Source organism: Heterocephalus glaber, unplaced genomic scaffold, assembly GCF_053883595.1.
Source record: "Heterocephalus glaber isolate CG9 unplaced genomic scaffold, H.glaber_assembly_v1.0 deba00000594, whole genome shotgun sequence".
Classification (NCBI taxonomy): Eukaryota; Metazoa; Chordata; class Mammalia; order Rodentia; family Bathyergidae; genus Heterocephalus; species Heterocephalus glaber.
Genome location: NW_028258151.1, coordinates 21,888,977 through 21,910,605, shown reverse-complemented (window position 1 = coordinate 21,910,605; position 21,629 = coordinate 21,888,977). Strand labels below are relative to the sequence as shown.

At 36.2% G+C, this 21,629-nt stretch overlaps 1 protein-coding gene across 1 annotated transcript in view; it reads left to right on the top strand.

The window, feature by feature from the left end:
- Cstf3 (cleavage stimulation factor subunit 3) overlaps window positions 1–21,629 on the top strand; it is a 73,576-nt gene that overhangs the window by 45,751 nt on the left and 6,196 nt on the right. The window contains exons 4-16 of the mRNA XM_004852073.3: window positions 4,601–4,633; window positions 5,397–5,494; window positions 6,500–6,566; window positions 6,648–6,682; window positions 6,767–6,893; window positions 11,009–11,086; window positions 11,874–12,036; window positions 14,205–14,314; window positions 15,027–15,143; window positions 15,865–15,939; window positions 17,639–17,782; window positions 18,697–18,799; window positions 20,675–20,744. Of these exons, the coding sequence (XP_004852130.1) occupies window positions 4,601–4,633; window positions 5,397–5,494; window positions 6,500–6,566; window positions 6,648–6,682; window positions 6,767–6,893; window positions 11,009–11,086; window positions 11,874–12,036; window positions 14,205–14,314; window positions 15,027–15,143; window positions 15,865–15,939; window positions 17,639–17,782; window positions 18,697–18,799; window positions 20,675–20,744 (1,220 nt within the window). The remainder of the gene's footprint in view (window positions 1–4,600; window positions 4,634–5,396; window positions 5,495–6,499; window positions 6,567–6,647; window positions 6,683–6,766; window positions 6,894–11,008; window positions 11,087–11,873; window positions 12,037–14,204; window positions 14,315–15,026; window positions 15,144–15,864; window positions 15,940–17,638; window positions 17,783–18,696; window positions 18,800–20,674; window positions 20,745–21,629) is intronic.

The window sequence follows — 21,629 nt, the reverse complement described above, 5'->3', positions numbered from 1 at the left end:
TTTTGATCAAATTGTTCTCATTTTTTCACACTGCAGATTTTATGGCCAAAGCAGGTTGATAATAATTTTCTAAAACTGTTTTCCTCTTGAGGCAGAATCTCATTTTGTGTGTAGCTGACCTTGAACTTGCAATCCTCCTGCCTCAGCCTCCCAAATGCTGGGATTATGGACACTCACCACCATACTCAGATTTTAATAATTTTTGAATTTCATTAATTTTTGAATGAGTGATATGTTCAAGATAATGAAATTATAGACTCTGATAATGCCACCAAATGTGGCCCTATGGGTGGACTTTCAATATTTATTGGTTGAATTAATGAATATTCATCAGTGGCCATGTACTAAATGCCAGTCTTCCTTTATTAGTCAAAATTGTCTCTTTATACTTGTATCTGTTGTGTTAATACCAGTTGAGGAAGTAAGTGACAAGTCTAGGACACTGGGCCAATTTCTGTATAGGAAAAATGTAAAATTATATATAGACATAATTTTTTCTGTGTGGTACCAGGGATCACACTCAGAACCCTGTGCAAGGTAGGCAAATGTTGTACCACTGTGTTACATCTCCAGCCCCCACCCATAATTTTTAATGAAATACATAGATGAGATTATATGGCAGTTTCTTTTTTTCTTGTCTCTATTTTTTCTCTACCCGTATCATCTTGTCTCTATTCTTCCTCCACCCATATCACTCTGCCAACCATAGCTATGTTTAGCAGCCTTGCATGTATTCCATGTTTTTCTCCATATAATTATACATAAATGGGTTTATTTTGGTCATTGTTTTATAAAGATGCATTAGATTATGCACATTTTTATTATTTTCACTTGTTAAGATTATGTGGAAAGTCTTCCCAATTACCTGAAATAGCTGTGATTCATTTTATATGGGTATATAATATTCCATGATGAGTATGCATCATAATTTATTATTAAATAATTTGCTATTTGTGGGATTTAACTTGGTTGTTTTTGCTACTACAAAGTTTGCAGTAAATAACTTTGTACAAATCCCTTTACATCCTGGTGCTTTTATTTCTGTGGGATCAATTGCAAGAGTGAAATTCCAGGTTAAGAGATGCATATTTGTTATTTGAATCATTGTTCCCAGTGGCAACAATTTATATTTCACCCACCCATGTAGGAAATATCTTTTCCTTACATAGCTTTGGTAATGTTAATACCCTGTTAGGTTTTTACTATTCTGATTAATACAAAGTGATATGTATTATTTTAACTTGTCTTTCTCACTTTGAAAGTTTGTGCTTGTTGTCATGTTCTTTTTAACCATTTCCATTTTCTCTCATATGCTTTGCCAGTTTTCCCAGTGGGTAGTTTTGTTTTTCCTGACCAGTTGCAAGAACTGTATATAATCCCACCTGCCTCTGAGAAGCTGATGACTTAACTGATCCTGTTACCCTCCCATTCTCTATGCAGCCAAAATGCTAGATGCAAGGAGGCCTCAAGTTCTGTGTGATGGTGGCAGAGAGCCTTGAGCAGTGGTAGCAAACGTATGGCACACATGCCAGAGTGGCTGTTTGTATCATTGAAAGCTCTAAAATGTTCGCCATCACTAGCCTAAGGCACAGACTAAGAAGATGACCCATATTGAAACCCATCAACAGCTTTTTTTGCCCAAAGTAATGTTGATGTCTGCCTGGTGTCTAGGAAACCAAAATAGGACAGAAAAGGGAGGCTGAATACTTCTTACTCTCAGGGAGAGGTTTTTTGGGTTCTTGCAAGAGCACTAGCAGTGACCTCTTTGCTGCCTACACCTGTTCCTCTGCTGTTGTAGTAGAAAAGGAGTCAACTTCCAATACTTTAGGACGGCCAACACAGCTTCAGTGAGTGGAAAAATAACCGTACATGTAAGGATTCAGCAACGAGGAAGGGATATAAACTACAACTGTCAGGACAGGCCTCCAAGTAAATAGATCTGCTGGAAGAGACACATTAGGAAGAAAATAGTATGAGTACAAGATTTAAAGTGCAATATTAAGAAAAACCTGTGGAGCCAAAACCATTATTTGTAAACCAAATATAGCAATAGATTAAATGAAGGAAAATAGTCACATGAAGACTTAAAACTAATAGCCTGGAGAATCTGGTGGATAAACTATTTTAAAACCTTGAGAAAAAACTTCAAAGAAAAGATAAAAATAGGAAATTCTGAGGACAGAATCAGGAGACCTAAATTGTATAATAGTTCTAAACTGGCATGGTGGTGCACACCTATAATCCTGGCACTCCTGGTCAGAGACAGGAAGACAAAGTTCACACCCAGCCTGAGCAAGATAGAGACTTAAGCAAGACCTTGTCTCAAAATTACTAAAAGAAAAAAAAAAATCTGAGGTTGTATAAGTAGCTCAGTGCAAAAACCCTGGTTCAATCCCTGTACCAAAAATAAACCTAGGAGGAGAAAAAGGAACAGATGGAAGTAGACAATTATTTTTAAAAGAAAATTCCTGAGCTAAAACGTCTAGGTTAAAAGTCTATAGGGCCGGGGATTTAGCTCAGTGGTTCCACTGCCTGCCTGGCAAGCACAAGGACCCAAGTTCAATCCCTGGTACCAAAAAAAAAAAAAAAAAAAAAAAAAAAATACAGGTTTTTCCTAAACTCATAGGTTGAAAGGGCATGCTGAGTTCCAAAGAGAATTCATGGCAATAATAGTAAGTGGTAATTACCAAGTGCTTATTCTGCCAGGCAACGTTTTAAAGGCCTCACATTTATTAACTCACTGAGCCCTCAGAACAGCCCTGTGAAATAGGTATATTATCTCCCTTACTCAGATGAAGACAAAGGTTATATGGATAATTAAGACTGTGAATCTAAGAAGTCTGACTTGAGAACCTTACTGAAACTAGCCCAAAAAAGCAAAGATTTGTGTTTGGGCATGCCATGAAATTTATAAGCACTGAAGATGAAAATAAAAATTTGCAAGTTCCAAAGAGAAACAGTAGCTATCAACACAAGAAAAAAATTCTCTGTTCCCATTTACAGCAGCTTAAGACAGAAAACCAGAAAAATATCTCTACTATTTCAGAGAAAAGGACAAATCAAAATTTCTCTAACCAGGTTGGGGATTTAGCTCAGTGATTCTGCTGCCTGCGTCCCAAGCACAAGGTCCCAAGTTTGATCCCTGGTACCAAAAAACATAAAATAAAATCTTTTCACCTAAGAAAAAGACTGGGAAGGATTCTGGTAATTGGAGTACTTCTGGCAGTAAAATGAGTGAAGGGGAATTAGAAAAGCGGAGAAGAACCCTTTTGGAACAACTGGATAATGATCAATAAATTATACCAAAATTTAAAAAAAAAATGTCTCTAACCAACCAAAATACTTTGTCACCTATCAAGAGTGAAAGCAAAAATTAGCTGATGTGACCCAAGTGGGCAACTAGCCCCATCCACCATCTGATGAAAATACCCAAGGAAAACCTCATAATATTTAACCTTGGTCTTTGTACCTGCTTATTCTTCCTGCCTAGAATAACCCCATTTCTTTACCTACTGCCTCATCCTTCAGATCTTAACATTTTCTAGGAAATCTTTTGGCACTTCTAACTCGAGTTTTTGTTCCTCCTAGATTCCCCCATGGCACCCTCTTGGATTTTAGCACTTACCATTATCTCATAATGACCCATTTCTATGATTTCCGTTTTGGTTTTTGAGACCAGATCTTGCTGTGTAGTTCAGTCTGGTTTTGAACCCACTATATAGCCCAGGTTGGTCTCAAATTCAGGGTAATCCTCCTGCCTTAGCCTCCTGAATGCTGGATTACAGGTATGCACCACCATGCCGGGCCCATTTCTATTTTATTTTCTCTGTAAAATTGTAGTTTGAGGAGGGCAGGAGCAAACCATACCTGTCTTATTTACCATGGTAGCTCCAGTGCCCAGCATAGTGCCTACAATGGTGACTGAATATTTTTGTGAGTTATCAAAATTTCCAACTCTTTCTTGTTGCTGTACTCAATTTGTTCCAATAGTTGCTGTTCAGGGAAAGCAAAACTTTAAAAGTAAGGTTTGTCAGGGCTGGGGATTTAGCTCAGTGGTTTCACTGTCTGCTGCACAAGTGCAAGGACCCGAGTTCGATTCCCGGTACCGGAAAATAAATAAATAAATAAATAAATAAAACTAAGGTTTGTCTTCAGTAGATACATGAAGTACTGTTTGGATAGACCTTGATTATGTTTCTGTATTTGTCTTGCCTGCACATAAAAATTTATATTCACATGTCAGTATAAATGAGTGTGTGAACCCATAGAATCAATTTCCACAAGACATAGTTAGAATGAATATCATCTATGATGGGTTCTAACTTTTATTGTTATTCCTGAAGAACTAAGTTAGGAATTAAGTATAGAGGTAAATTTGTAAGATTGATTAAAAATTGGTCCAGGGCTGGGGATGTAGCTCAGTGGAGGCAAGCACGAGGCCCTGAGTTTGATTCCTGGTACCAAATATATATATAATATATATATATATATATATATATATATATATATATATATATATATTAGACAAAAATTCAGAAGTAGTGTTTTGATACTCTAAGAAAATGATGTTAATCCTATGTTTTTCTTTGTTTCTCTTCAGATTAAAGCTAAAAATTATGACAAGGTTGAAAAGGTGAGTTCTCTTGAACATACTTTGAATTTTATGGTAAAGTTTAAGACAATACATATAAGCCAAATATATAAAATATTAACAGTGAATTGAGGAAATAATTAGAAGTTGTACTTATTTAGCTTTTTTATATCCTTAAAATATTCTCCATAAAAATTTTGGAAAAGGAGAAGAGAATTGTTTTTATTCATTTAGTATTATTTTTGCAGTGCTGGAGAATAAGTATATGCTACTAACCAAAATCATTAGAATGATTTTAATTAGCTAAACTGAAAGAGAATTATTGTTTTTCTTTCATTTATAAGAAAATAAATTCCTAAAAGAGCTGATTTTTTGAAGAAGTACTGGGAACTGAATTAGGCCTACTAAGCAAGCGCTCTACCAATGCACATCCTCAGCTCTCTATTAGTTTTTATTTTGAGTCAGGATTTTGCTAAATTGCCCAGGCTGCCCTTGAATTTAGGATTATCCTGTCTCAGCTTTTCAAGAATTGAGATTACATGCATATGCCACTATGCCCACTTTGAATTTTTTTTTAATACTGCATTTTGGCCAAGCATGGTGGTGCATGCCTCTAACCCCAGCACTTGAGAGGTTGAGGCAGGAGGATAGCCATGAGTTCAAAACCACCCTGGGCTACATAGTGAGTTCAAGTCCAGCCTGAATTACATAGCGAGACCCTGTCTTTTAAAAAAAAAAATTGCATTACATCAGTGTACATGTGAAATTTACTTAACTGGACTCTGATATTTTCTTGTATTTGAAGCTATTTCAGAGATGCCTTATGAAGGTTTTGCACATTGATTTATGGAAGTGTTATCTTTCATATGTCCGAGAAACCAAGGGTAAACTACCAAGTTACAAGTAAGTGATATCAGAATCTGAAGATTGCAAGTCATCTCTAGGCACCAAATCAATTCCACATGTACTCACACTGTCTCTAAGCTCCCACTGGGAAGAGATTAAAGGATTTGAAAAATGAGGATTCTCCATCAAATCAGGAAAAATTATCCAAAGAAAGCCACTGGCATTATTAGTCTTACTCTGGAGAATTGAATCACCCAAGGTTTTCTATATTGAAGTTCTATGTATTTGCAGTGCTGAGCCACTATGTTGGCAGGCTTGTCAAATGTTTTCAAAATGTGTTATCCTACTTGTCCTGGCCACTCTTTGCAAGTTACAATGCAATGTGGCATTTAAGTGATCCAGGGTAATTTTTGGGTAGTCAGTGTCCTCACTGTGACTTATACTATCTACACATCTCTCTCATTGTAAATAGCTAACCTGCTCAAATGGTATTTTTGTATATAACAGTCAAATTATTAGTATGACTAGAATTCTGTCTTTATTATCTTTTCCTGATTTTACTTCATTATCTTATATTGAAGAGGAAGTTCTTTCTCCCTAAATTTTACTTCCAAGCTAGCAGATCTTTAGATATAACTTACATCCTTAATGAAAGAACCACCTATTTCCACACTTAAATCTGCTACATATAAAATTAGGAAACTTGGGCCAGGGATTTAGCTCAGTGGTTCTGGCACCTGCCTCGTAAGCACAAGGTCCCGAGTTCAATCATGGTACCAAAATAAATAAATAAATAAAAATAAAATAAAATTAGGAAACTTAAAGGATATAAACATGAATAAGACACTACCCTTATCTCTGATAAGCTTACAAACAGGAAACAAAATACATAAATTAATCACACTGACAAGCTCAACATAGAAGAACTACTTTATATACTTACAAACATGTCTTCAATTTTTCTTTATAGAGAATGTTCAAATGCTGTTCTGATCTTATGTTCAGAAGTTATGTTTTAGTTGTAGATACATTTTGATAACATATCTTTCACATTCATTTCAGAGAGAAAATGGCTCAAGCATATGACTTTGCACTGGATAAAATTGGAATGGAAATTATGTCCTATCAGGTAGATTTTTAAATTTTAACTATATACACTTAAATATGAAAATATCAAGAAAGATTCTAACATTTTATTTTTATTTCTTAGATTTGGGTGGATTATATCAATTTCCTAAAAGGCGTGTAAGTGTTTTTATAGATTTTATTTCCATATGAACATTTGATTTAGTTACAATATAATTGATAGCATTTTTTATCCAATCCCAGGGAAGCTGTTGGATCTTATGCAGAAAACCAGAGAATAACAGCTGTCCGAAGAGTTTATCAACGAGGTTGTGTTAATCCAATGATTAACATTGAACAGCTCTGGAGAGACTATAACAAATATGAAGAGGTAATTTAGGCCAGAGTAGTTTATTATTTTTATTTATTTATTTATTTTGGTGCTGGGGATCGAACTTGGGTCCTTGCACTTGCGCAGCAGGCGGCGAAACCACTGAGCTAAATCCCCGGCCCTTATAATTTAATTTTTATCAAATGGGGATTTGTGAATTCTAGCTGTTTTCTATCCTGTACCTGAATATCAATGTTGCACATTTTCTATTCTCTGCTCCCTCTCCACCCCCTATTCAGGGGATCACGTTTTGGGTATGGCACATGCTAGGCAAGTATTATAGCACTGAGCTACAAATCCAGAAAACACAGGTTTTTATATTGAATATAATGAAAGGGCAACTTCTAATGTTTTTGCAAGGTTTTGTTTTGTTTTGTTTTGTTGAGACAGGGTCTTGCAATGCAGTTCAGACTGGACTTGAACTCACTATGTAGCCCAGGTTGGCCTCGTACTCTTAGCGATCCTTCTGCCTTGGCCTCCCAAGTGCTGGGATTACAGGCATGTGCCACCACACCCAGATTTGCAAAGTTTTAAGAATCTTCCAGAGCAAATACTCTGGGAGAACTATGATTCTTGTAAAACTATTTTTGTTAGATGCTAAGCCATGTATACAGATTTATACACACACATTGCCCTTGATCTCCTATGAAATGATACCTTTTTGGAAATTACTTTTCCAGTAGCAGTGATCACTTACCATGCTCTTCTTTCACCTAATTTCAGTGATGTGGTTACTGGTTTATAAGATGTGGAGCTGCAATCTTAAAATCTTTGTATCATTGGTGTATGCTTTAGCCAGCTAAACTAAGCAACATTTATATATGTAAACACACTTGCCAAATAAGCTGTATCATAGTTCCTCATAGGTACATTGTGATTTGTAAGCATTAGAGAGGATTGTGAACCTGTCCCTTCAAAGAAATGAGCCGTGGTTCTCAAATGTTTTGCCTTTGGTATTTCAATAATTGTTGAAGACCAATGTGGGCTTTGAAGACTGAAGTAGGAACATTGTAAGTTTGAGCCAGCCTGGACAATTTAGGGACTCAACAAGACCTTGTCTCAAGTTAAAAATATACAAAAGGGCTGGAAATGTAGCTCAGCACAAAGATATTCTGGGTTTAATCCTCAGGACAACAAATAAAGTTTTCTTGTGGCCTTCACAAAATTTTTTAAAATCATTTTTGGTTTCTTGGTGCTGGAGATTGAACCCAGGACCTTCATAATGAGCTATATCCCCAGCCCTTTCTCTTTTTCTTTTTTGAATTTACCTTTTAATTTCTTTTTCCTTCCTTTTTTCTTTTTATAATATATGTTTGCAGTACATAATGCTTAAATTCCCAGGGAGCTGGTACATGTACATAACACATATTAATTCTTTTTCCACCCCCTTCACCTCCTCGCCCTCCATCTCTTGACCTCCTTCCCATTTGCAAAAGAAACATACCCCTATTTCCTATTCATGTATCTATCTTTTATTTTGCTCTTAATTTATATTTTAGGTGTCTCATATAAGAGAAATCATCCAGTATTTAAGCCTGTATGTCTGATTTATTTCACTTAACATTATGGTCTCAAAGTGCACCCATTTTCCTACAAATGACTCAAGTGTATCCTTCTATATGGCAGAGTAGTATTCCATTATGTGTAAATACCACATTTTCTTTATCCATTCATGTGTTGATGGACATGAAGGCTGCTTCCAAGATTTAGCTATCATGAATTGTGCTACATATCCAAACATTGGTTTGGATATCTCATTGTAATATGATGTCTTTAACACTTTGGGGGGAGATACCTAGAAGAGAAATAGCTGGGTCAAATGGAATTTCTAGTCTTAGTGCTTGTATTAGTTTACGTTACCACCAATAATGGAGAAGGGTTCCTTTTTCCCTCCGGCCTTGCCAACATTTGTTATTATTTGATTTCTTGATGACAGCATTTCTTTCACGGGTAAGATGGGATCTCAGTGTTGTTTTAATTTGTATTTCTCTAATGACCAGAGAAGCTGAACATTTCTTCATGTATTTATTGGCCATTTGTACTTCTGGAAAGTGTCTATTCATTTCACTTGGTCATTTTTTGATTGTGTCTTTTATTTGAGGGGGCTTTAATTTTTTTTAGTTCTTTATATATTCTAGGCATTGGTCTTCTGTCTGAGGAGTAGCTGGCAAAAATTTTTCCCATTCTTGGTTGTCTTTTCACTCTGTTGGTAGTTTCTCTTGCTGAGCAGAACTTTTTAATTTGATACGATCCCATTTGATTCTTGGTAGAGTTTCCAAGATCTATTATGAATTGTGCTCCCAAGCCCTTTTTTTATTTTTTGTTTTGAGACAGGCTCTAGCTAAGTCACTAAGTTGCCCAGGCTGGATTCAAACTTGCAGTGTTTGTGCTTCAGCCACCTGGACTATTGGATTACAGGTGTGCACCACAACACTGGGCTAGAACATTTATTTTTAGTGTAGCTTTTCTCTATCAATATTTGACGTATTAGAAGTTAAAAGTGAGTGCTTGCTTCGGCAACACATATACTAACATAGAAGTTTAAAGTGAGAAAATTTACAATATTGTAAATTCACTTAAAAGTAACAGTAATAAAGCCAAGCATGATGGCATATGCCTGTAATCCCAGCACTCAGGAGGCTGAGACAGGAGGATTGCTATGAATTTGAGGCCAGCCTGGGCTATGTAGTAAGTTCAAGGCCAATCTGAACTAATGCACAGTGAGACCCTGTCTCAAAAAAAGCAAACCAAATAAACAAACAAACAAAAAAAACAACTATTTTTCAAACAAGAAAAAAGTTAGTGAGAAGAATGGATGGCATTGGTTTATATTTTTGCAAATCTCTAATGTATGGCTTAACAGGAAACAGCTTGAGGGAGGGGAAGGAGATAAAAAAATAAAAGAATTAAGATATGTTGTATACATGTACCAACTCCACAATGAATGTAATCACTGTACTACAAACATGTACTAATAAAATAATTTTTTAAAAAAACAGCCTGATCTTCCTATCTGCTTCTAAAAGCAATCATGTGTTACTGAATGTCATGTAGCCTCTGGAAAACTCTACCATATACATATTTGTGGGAGGCAAACAATGTCTTAGTATTATATGAAAATTATTTTTATCACATAGGCCTAGGATTAATAATAGTTCAGGAATCCTTAGATTAATCATTAAAAACTGGTACTCATGAGTGGTAATGTGCCTTGCCTAGCTACCTGTGCCTTTTTTGTTTTTTAAGATACACAGACCCAGTTAGCAAAGGGCTACTGGCTATTCACCCAGATGAATTGTAAATCCTTATTAGTAGAATTTTACTTGAAATAATTGATTCCTTCTAGGTGATTTCCTATTTTAAAAATTCATGATTCATGAAATCCTTCTGGTACGTCACAATATACATAAGCAGGTCCTCTTTGATTTTTGAAGCATATAAAATGATCAAATATTTATTAAACAAAAAATATTTTAAAATAAAGAGTTTAAAGTTAATTTAGGCTAAGCATACCTGATGGTGCACAGCTATATCCTAGATACTAAGGAGGCTGAAGCAGAAGGATTGTAAACTTGAGCCCAAAGTGAACAATTTAGTAAAAGCCTGTGTTAAAAATAAATAAATAAAAAGGATTGGGGATATAGCTCAGCACTCCCTGGGTTCAATCCCCAATACTAGAGCAAAAAGTTATTTAGGAAACAATTAACTGTATTGTGCTAAGCAGGGTATAGTGACACAAGCCTGTCATAGCATTTGGGAGGCTGAGGTAGGAAGATCACAAGTTCAAGCCCAGCCTGGATAACTTAGCAACTTAGCCAGATTCTGTCTCAAAATTTAAAAAATTTTTAAAGGATGTTGGGTTGTAACTAAGTATGAGGGCCTTGGGTTCAATCCCTAGTACTTCAAATGAATAAATGAACGAATGAATGTATGTATATATGTCTGCTTATTTTAAAAACAATGTCTCTTTGGAGGGCTGAGTCTCTATCTAGCTCAGTGGTCAGGCGCTTGTCTGTCAGGCATAACAAGGCTATGGGTTCAATCTTCAGCAATACAATCAATCAATAAGATCAATAAAATTAACAATAGTAATATATGTTTTTGTTTTTTCTTAGGGTATCAATATTCATTTAGCTAAGAAAATGATTGAAGATCGGAGTAGAGACTACATGAATGCTAGGCGGGTAGCAAAGGTATGGAAGTTCATCAACCATTTATTTTAAAGTTTATTACATCTGTTGTTAATAGCAAAGCTTCCCCTCTCTAGTATTACTCTTGATATTTTTAGTCATTACCAATCTTAACTAATAATGGTTTATTGCACTTAATTGATATCTGTTTAAACAGATTATATTTTTGAAATGGATACTTCTTTGTAGGTGTGTTAAAAGACAGAATAAATTAGATTCAGAAGAAATAACTTTAAAAAATGTAGAAAGGATGTAGAAACAAGATTCTACTTGGGTGAAACTGAAGAAGTTCATATTTTCCCCTCATATTAACTCATTTGAATACCATACCACTCTGTGGTCAGAGTATGGGTATAAAATAAAGTAGCTCTCAGGGACATATATTGTGCATGCCTTTTGCATTCATTGACACTCTTAGAAGTTAAGAAAAATAGCCTACTAGTACAAACTATTGAAATATAAAAGGAGTTTCTCCAAAGATAGCAATAATAATGCCACGAGATCTTCCATCCTGCTGATCTATCAAGTTGTACATCTTGGTGACCCTCCTAGATCACATCCATGAAAGCCCTATGGATGTTCTGTTCATCCACTCTTGAGAACCTGTTCTTGGGTGGGTAATGCTATGTTTGGGGGGTTTCTTTACCTATGCTTACTTTTTAGATAATGTTAACAAAGTGGTATTTGGAAAAAAATAGGCATTTTGAACAGATTTCCAACTAATCAACTCTATTTCATATATCTAAGTTGCTCCAGGCTCACCAAAGAATTCTAAATGCTTTTTATTTAGGAATATGAGACAGTAATGAAAGGTTTGGACCGAAATGCCCCTTCAGTGCCTCCTCAGAATACTCCTCAAGAAGCTCAGCAAGTAGATATGTGGAAGAAATACATACAGTGGGAAAAGAGTAACCCTCTTCGTACAGAGGATCAGACTCTTATAACAAAAAGAGGTAATAAGCTTAACCCTCCTAGGATTCTAATCACACATATGTTAGGCCACTAGATAGCCCATACATGGCAGAATCTCTTTTTTTATCCCTGATCTCTTTTCTCTCATGTTCTTCAGACTAAATAATGTCTATAGTTTTATTTCCATGTCAACCTTTATTATGTCCAATTTGCTATAAAGCCCATCCATTAAATTTATTTGATCTATTATATTTTTCAGTCATATGAATTTCCATTTTAGAAATTTTCCTATTTTTATAGTTCCTTCTTCTTTAGTTTTTCCACTTCTCTGTTGAGATTCCATGTGTTATCCTGTTTTTCTTTAGATGCTTGGACATGTTTACAACAGGATTTATAAACTCCTCATCTGCTAACCCAGCATCTAGGCCATTGGCCATCATGGAATTTATTTCCTTTCACTGCTTTTTCACTTGACTACAGGTCACATTTTCCTGTTTGGTCACTTGTTTAGTTTAAGTTTTTTCTTTTGGACATTATATAAATGATCCATTATAAAGATTTTAGAGACTGTTATCTTCCTCTGGAGAATACTGAGTTATATTCAGGAGGAAGTTAGATTACTGACAGACCACTTGGACTTTGTAGAGGCATGGTTTTATACTATGAAATTAGGTCTGTTTTATCCTTACTCTCAAGGTAAATCCCTTAGTCCTGGGACACAGTCTACTTCTAAAACATAATGCAGCCAAGGATTTAGCTCAGTGGTTCTGTCGCCTGCCTCACAAGCGCAAGGTCCCAAGTTCGATCCCTGGTACCAAAACACACACACACACACAAAATAAAACATAATGCAAAGTTCACTAAAGTGTTTATCCAGACCATCCGAATAGGATTTAGATTCCAGACTTGGTATCCCCTATGATAGGTGGCTGCTGAGATAGCTATTCAACTCTCAGCCCTTTGGCTTTGCTTTCTGCTGGGCTCTTGGTATTCTTTCCTGTGTATATACATTTCAGGGATCAGCTAAGGATTTAAGGACATTTATGCCCAGATTTTCAGGCTCTGGCTCTTTCCATGTAGGCCTTTGTCCCCTAAGTTTTCAGCTGCTCTTCATAGGCCAAAACTCCTTGTTACTTTAAGCCGGTATCATAGCAGAATTTGACCTGAGTTCTAGCTGTCCCAGAGCTTCAGACCTGGGTATTCCCTTCAAGGAAAAAGTCATATGAAATACAGATCTCACCCAGCATAGTTCCCTTTTTCCAAGGGACCAGCTCTGATTTCGGATTCCCTCTGGTCATACTCTAATAATTGTTGGTTTTTGTATTTTTTTTCAGTTTTCATATGCATGTGTGTGCATGTTTGTGTGTGTGTGTGTGTGAGGGTTGAACCCAGGATCTTGTGCATGCTAAGCACACACACTACTGCAAAGCTATACCCTCAGCCCTCAGTTTATAATTTTTATTTTCAGGAGAGTGAGTCTGAAATAAATCATTCTGCTGCTGCTTGATTGGAATTTGGAACTTCATTATTTCTTCAGTCTTGCCTTGCTCAATCCCCTGTAGGCCTTTGCAAATAATATTTCCTTTGCCTACACTGTTTTTATTCCTGCCTCTCTCCTTCCTCTCTTCCATTTGTTTCTCATTTGACCAGCTCCTATCCCTTCTTCAGTTTTTGCTTTAGATGTCAGTTCTAATGAAGCCTTTCTTCCATAACCTATGTTAATTCACATTCCTGTAAGTTTCAGTATACCATACTTTCCTCATCATAGCACTTCTTACATTTGCTTTCTTAATGTCTGTCCTTTACATACACTGCAGACTTCTTGAATATGGAAAATCTTATTCACTTGTACACTCTTAGTACCTTTCACATTCTCCACACTTTGTTTTTGTTTTTTTTTGTTTTGGTACCAGGGACTGAACTCAGGACCTTGCGCTTGTGAGGCAGGCTACGGAACCACTGAGCTAAATCCCTGGCCCACACACTCTCTAGCATATAGTTGGTGCTTAATAAATATTAACTTTTAATTAATGATGGACAGATGTGGCTTGTGTAGATAGATGATGGTACCACTAAAGCTTTTTATTTCTAATTAGCATTCATTACTGAGGGCCCTATTTGAGCCTAATAATTTAGTTGTGATACTTATATTGATAGTTTTACTAATGTTTATTATAATTGAGTGTTGTTTCTGTATGTCTTTCTTTAGTTATGTTCGCTTATGAACAGTGCCTGCTTGTGCTGGGTCATCACCCTGATATTTGGTATGAAGCTGCCCAGTATCTTGAGCAGTCAAGTAAACTGCTTGCAGAGAAGGGAGTGAGTATTTCTTCCTCCGTCCTCTTTGGTCTTTATGTGATTTTTTTATAGCAATGATTTTGCTAGAAAATGTAAAACTAAATTTTGGTAATAAAGGGTGAAGTGTTGAAAACTTTTAAAATATGTCAATATGAATTTTACTGACACTCATGATTAAACTTTCCTACTCAGAATTTAAATATATTAGCTGTTTTTTAAAGCATTAAAATGATGAATCATATAAAATACTTGCATGGTGAAAGGAAAGAAGGGAAAGGAAAAAATACGAGAAAAGGAAAAAATGGAAACAAAGTCTTTGTAAATAGGGAAGGGAGGGCAAGGGAAGGGGAAAAAAATGAGAACCAACATTCTCATGTAATGGTACAAGATCCCAATGATGAATGTAGCTGTATTTTATACCGAAAATGTACCAATAAACTTAATGGGAAAAAAATACTTGCATGGTTCTTAAATAAGTTAGAATAATGTAGGTTATGGGTGTATCTCAGTGGTAGAGGCCCGGGTTAAAACCCTAGTTACTCTCCCACCCAAAGCATGGAAGAAATCTTTGGAATGTTTTTAGAATCCAGAAACAAGTGTGTGTGTGTGTGTGTGTGTGTGTGTGTGTGTGTTTCTTAGATACATATAAATAATATAGATGTAGTGTTATTAATTTTATCCTTTTTCAACTGTATTAAGATTATTGAGGATAAGGTTTCTTTTTTTCTCCTAGGATATGAATAATGCCAAATTATTTAGTGATGAAGCTGCTAATATATATGAAAGAGCCATAAGCACTTTATTGAAGAAGAATATGCTTCTTTATTTTGCATATGCAGATTATGAAGAGGTAAAGATATTCAGAACTTTCTTTTTCACCTTTTATTTCTTTTTCTTTTCTTTTCTGTACTGCATATTGAACCCAAGGCCTTCACACTGAGTTATATCTATATCCCATCCCTTACTATTTTTTATTTTTTTTTATTTTTTGGTACCGGGGATCGAACTCAGGTCCTTGCACTTGTGCAGCAGGCGGCGAAACCACTGAGCTGAATTCCTGGCAATAAATTTGTTAATTTTCTAATTGGTTTTGATTTGGTTTGTTTGTTGTTTTGTTTTTTGTGTTTTTTTTGATACCGGAGATCGAACTCGGGACCTTGCGCTTGCAAGGCAGGCGCTGGAACCACTGAGCTAAATCCCTGGCCCACTATTTTTTATTTTGAAACAGGGTCTCACTAAGTTTCCCAAGCTGGGCTTGAATTTGTGATCCTCCTCCTCTCACAGTGCTGGAATTACAGATGTACACCATCATGCCTTACTAGAACTTTCTTACAGTTTGAGTTTTTCCAACAGGACGTTTTTTTTTCCTGATTGCTTTTTTGCCAGACATACTATTATTTTTGGTAGCAGAGATGATGCAAAGTGAACAGTTCTTGGTCCTCAGCTCATATTTATGTTCAGTCTAGGCTTCATTGTGTATGTGTATGTGTTTTGAGTAGGATCCCTTAAAGCTCATATTGCGCTTTTTTTTGAGTATGTATTTATATTCGTCTCTTCTCTACTACCTTTAGAGTCGCATGAAGTATGAGAAGGTTCACAGTATATATAACAGACTTCTGGCAATTGAGGACATTGACCCCACCTTGGTGAGCCACTTACAAATCTCTTTCTCGCCTTTGCAGTCTGATTTAACAATTAATTTATGTATTGTGAAATTCATTATTTTTTTGTTGTCTTGACAAATAACCTTGAGCCATGGGACTACCATCACAATCAAAACAGAAAATCTGTCACCCCTGCAAAATTCTCCTATATAACCCTTGGTAGGCAACCTTCTGCCCTAATCCATGACAGTAACTGATCTAAATTCTGTTGAGCTCTTTTTTGGGGGGAAGAGAGTATTGGGAACTGAACCAGGGCCTTTGCACTGAGCTATGTCCCCAACTTTGTTTTTATTTTTATTTTTTGACACAGGGACTTGCAAAGTTGCTGAATTGCCCAGGCTGGGGTTGAACTTGGGATCCTCCTGCCTCAGCCTCCCAGAGTCCTGGGATTATAAACATGTACTACCACACCTGGCTAAAAAGTTCTTTCCTTGATGAACATGTAGTTCATTCATCCATCACATTTGGGCAGCATGGCTTGATGTTGTTAAAATTGGGCAAACCAGGACCTTGCTAACAATGTTGTTCTTTTTTTTTTTTTTTTTGGTACTGGGGATCGAACTCTGGACCTTGTGCTTGCGAGGCAGGTGCCGGAACCACTGAGCTAAATCCCCAGCCCAACAATGTTGTTTTTAAACATTGTGTACTCATCAGGTGTTGGACACTTTGCAGGTGCTGGGTATAAAATGACTCAGAATTTATCAGTGAAGTTCCATTTATGGTCTTTGAAAAATAGAATAATGGACCTTTTAAATTAAGAAAATGTGAAATTAAACATAAATTGCAAAGCATGCTTACATTAGGTCAAACATTAAGTTTTCTAGGTAATTGGAATTCATTAAGGGGGTATTTTCTACTACTTTTACATTTTTTCCCCTTAAAAATTTCTGTTTTTGGGCTGGGGATTTAGTTCAGTGGTTCCACCACTTGCCTCAAAAGCACAAGGACACGAGTTCGATCCCCGGGACCAAAAAAAACAAAACAAAACAAATTTATGGTTTTTTGGTGCTGGAGATGGAAGCAAGGCACTTGAGCATGCTAGGCAATTGCTCTACCCCCAGCCCCTATTTTTATTTGTTTGTTTATCTTTTAGTGGTGTTGAGGATCAAATTTCCCCTTAAAATTTAACTTGTACAGCATAGAATTAGTGGTGATGATTGTACAACCTTGTGATTATATTAAATACTGCTGAATTGTACCCTTTAAAAGGTGAATTTTGTGACATATGAATTGTATCTTAAAAATAAAAACAAGTGCAAATGTGGTGGTGCTTGCATGTGATCCCAGCTACTCATGCAAATGAGGCAGGCAGATCTCGACTTTGAGGCCAGTCTGAACCACTTAAGCAAGACCCTATCTCAAAATAAAAATAAAAAATAAAAAAGAGCTAGGGATATAGCTCCATGGGAGAGCATTTGCCTAGCATATGCGAGAGCCCTGGTTTTCCCCAGTACCACAAAAATACATTATTCAGCATGCATCCCTAGTACATACCAGAAAAAATTAACTATGATTTAAATTATCAATAATCCTCCTTTCTATTCTTGGATAGTCAGGATTGTGCTCTTCTTCAGAAAACACATTAGTATAGAAATTAGGTGAGCTGGTATTGGGTGCTATAAGTCTCACATTCTGTCTAATTTGTAAAATACAACTTTTGTAATTTTTATCTTTTGCATAGGTATATATCCAATATATGAAATTTGCAAGGAGAGCAGAAGGTATCAAATCAGGAAGAATGATATTTAAAAAAGCAAGGGAAGATACCAGGACCCGCCACCATGTCTACGTTACTGCAGCACTCATGGAGTATTACTGTAGTAAGGTAAATATTGAAATATATATGTAAAGATGAAGGAATTTTCTTCTTTGAGAACATTAATCAATAGGAAAAACACCAGTCCTAGGTTCTGTCACTAAGTTTTTCGGGTTTTGTTTTTGTTTTGTTTGCTCATTTTTTGGTACCGGGGATCGAACTCGGGTCCTTGCCGCTTGCACAGCAGGCGGCAAAACCACTGAGCTAAATCCCCAGCCCTTGTTTTTGTTTTTGAGACATGGTCTCACTATGTAGCCCAGGCTGGCCTCGAACTTGCAGTGATCTTCCTGCCTCAGGCTCCCAAGTGCTTGGGTTACTGGCCTATCCACCTCTGTCATTAAGTTTTAACTGCTCCATTTTTAAAGGAAGTCTAAGTGTATCTGTGTAAAATTATGTGGTGTATTATCCAAATACCCAGTTATCTTCTAATTTGTAATCCCATATTTTCTTTCTTTTTTTTTCCTTCAGTACTGGAGATTGAACCCAGGGCCCTGACACTGAGCTACATCTCCAACTCTTCTTTATTTTTATTTTGAGACAGAGTCTCACTAAGTTGCCTAGGCTAGGCTTGAACTGGTAGGCTCAGGTGATCCTCAGTTTCCCAGAGTGCTGGGATTACAGGCATGTGCCACCCAGTCCTCTCTTTTTTTTTTAAGACAAAGTCTTGCTTTATTGCCCAGGCTGGCCTCCAGCTCCTTAGCTCAGGTGATCCTCCTGCATCAGTCTTCCAAGTCTTTGGGGGCTCTAGATTCATCTTGCTGAACCTAAACACTCTTGACTGCTTTTTAGCTCAACAATTTTTACTTAGCATAATTTTAGTTCTTTTGTTCCTTGTCATATTTAGGTATTATAGGTTTAATACTTTGGGAGGTATCTTGTCTAAAATTTCATGGAAATCATTCCTTTGTCCTCTTTACTTTTAGGACAAATCTGTTGCCTTTAAGATTTTTGAGCTGGGACTAAAGAAATACGGAGACATTCCAGAATATGTCCTGGCCTATATTGACTATCTCTCTCACCTCAATGGTAGGTTGATTCTGGGATCTCTAATGGTTACTTAATATTAAATGATCTAAAATTATGTTGCTATTTTTTCCCTTCCTGTAACGTGTTATAAATCACACATCACACAAGGCATTTGATAGGCACCCAAGAAATATTTATGGCTTTCTAACCATCAATTTATACTTATTGAATAATTATAGATGCCTTTTAACTCTGCAGAATGGTCAGTAAAGTACTATCAGTAGTAGTACAAAGCTGTAAAGTCAGTGTTAGTAGACACAGAGTCTTGTTTATATTCATCAGTGATGAAACTGGGTAACTCATCTCCTGACTCCCGGAGAGGAAACAGATCAGAAAACTTCCTAAAGCTGGGGGTACAACTATAGATATGCTTGCCTAGCAGGTGTGAGACCCTGAGTTTAATCCTCAGCACCATCAAAACAAAGTAAAAAACTTTCTAGCCACTAAAACTCAAAGAAACCCATGTAATAAAGTAAAAAACTCTTTGCGGCTACTGAGGAAATTTTGCAAAGAACATTAAGTTCATTAGCATCTTTATTTCCCTATTCTGTTGTAATAATAGTAATATATAACCATCCTTTATTGAGTTTCTACCTGGTACCGGGCACTGTAATATGTAATTTATTCATACACACAGAGATATCTATCTATCTATATTAGATAGAGGTGAATAGAACTCCATCCTTGTCATCACATTGTACTCTTTGATGTATAAATATAATTGCAGCATTGGTCATCATTATATCAGAGTTCTGAGCTTAGGTGGTGTCAGCTTACACTGCAGTTTTCTCATCTGCAGATTGGCCATAATAAGAATACCTTTTCTAGGATTATAGAGAAGATTCAATAAATTTTTGCATATGGAATGTACTATGCAATCCATAAATGTTAATCAGTGCAATAATAGTGAAGATGAAACATGGGTAAATACTGTAATAGAGCCTAAAGGAAGTATTTGGAATCTCAGAAGAAAGTATTGTTCAAGTTTTATAGCTGTGCTGTGCTATTATGGTAGCTACTAGATAGATTATTAGGTATTGAGTGTTGAAATGTGACTAGGCCAGAATGAGGTATGGTGTAAGTGTAACATACACACTAGGTTTCAGGGACTTACCATAGGGCTGGGGTGTAAAGTATGTTAAATTGAAAGTGATGAATGTGTTGTTCTTGTATGGCTCAATACATTTAATCTTTCTTGGGTTTATCTTGCATATGGATACAGAGTAAACTGAGTACGCCGAAGCAATAACAATCAACCACTCTGCTGGATTGTTTTAAACAACTTTATTGAGCTATAATTTATATAACATAAATGTACCCATATTAAGCATGCAGTTCAAAGGTTGTTAGTAGATTCACTCCTCAACTCTGAAATTTTAAAGGGTCCCTTAAAGTTTAGCAAGAAGTATCATTTTTCCACTTTCAGCCATAGGAGACCTCCTAAGACTTAAAATGTAATCCACTTCTGGCAGCCATTCTTTAATTCATTTACTGTTTGGATGTTGAACTCCCAAACTAGATAGTATTGTACCTCTACACGAAGATTAAAAAGGCTAAATAGAGTAGTCCTTGTGCCTTAAAATAACTCAGTTATATCTAAGTTTGGACTTCCCATCCTTTACATTCAATGCATTTAAAAAATATCTAGTCAAATTAGCAGCTATGTAATTTTCATTATTTTAAAAAGGCAATGAGCTGGGGATCTAGCTCAGGGGTTCCGCCGCCTGCCTTGCGAGCTCAAGAACCCGAGTTCAATCCCTGGTACCAAAAAAAGCGTTTCTGTAAGGATTGAGTTGAGGTTATATTTGTGAAAGTACATTATTGAATTGTAAAACTGATTTATTTTCTTTTAATACAATCTTTTAAATATTCTAGAGGACAATAATACCCGAGTTTTATTTGAACGAGTTTTAACATCTGGAAGCCTTCCTCCCGAGAAGTCTGGGTAAGCCACTGTGAAAATGTGCTAGTCAGGTTCTAAGGGCAACTTTAATACCTGAATTGTGTCTGTGGGGTGAAATGTTTGCTGGAGTATGAGATTCAGGAGAAGCTTCTCTCTTGAGGCTCAATTTACCTACCTGCAATATTTTTACACTTGTTTAATATTTTATTTTCTGTATAATGATTAGAACTGTTTTGAAAGATGCCTTTATTATTTATTTATTTTTGCAGTACTGTGGATTGAACCCAGAGCCTTCACACCGAGCTACATCCTCAGCCCATTTTTCATTTTTTGAGACAGGGTCTCACTAAGTCACCCAGGCTGGGGTTGATCTTGTGTGCCAACACCCCTAGCTTATTATTAAATATGTTAATGTCTTTCTGGTTTAATATATATCCAGAAATGCATATAAACATGTTAAAGAGGAGTTTTGAAATTTTTAACTCCCTTATTCGATAGCAAACTATTCTTAAATATTGAAAGTTTGTTTTATTGTGGCCCTGATTTATAGTTTTAACTATCAGTTTCACAAAACAGAACAACATAGTTAGTGGCAGACCAGAACTAGTAAGGCTTTGGAGCCTTGGGTTCGATTTTCAGCTCCAGGGTGCAGTCCTAGCTATTCAAGAGGCTAAGGCAGGAAGATCAAAAGTTTGAAGCCTACCAGGGCAACTTAACAAGTCCCAATCTCAAAATAAAAAGGGCTGGGAATGTAGTTCAGTATGTAGAGCACTTTTGGATTTCATCCCTGGTACAAAATTTTTTTTTTTGGTTCAGCACACTAGACAATGGGCATATTTCATAACCTTACCAATCCTCACTTTCTTACTGAGTCACAATAATGTCACCTGTGTATAATTGTCCTGTATCTTATCTTATATATAATAG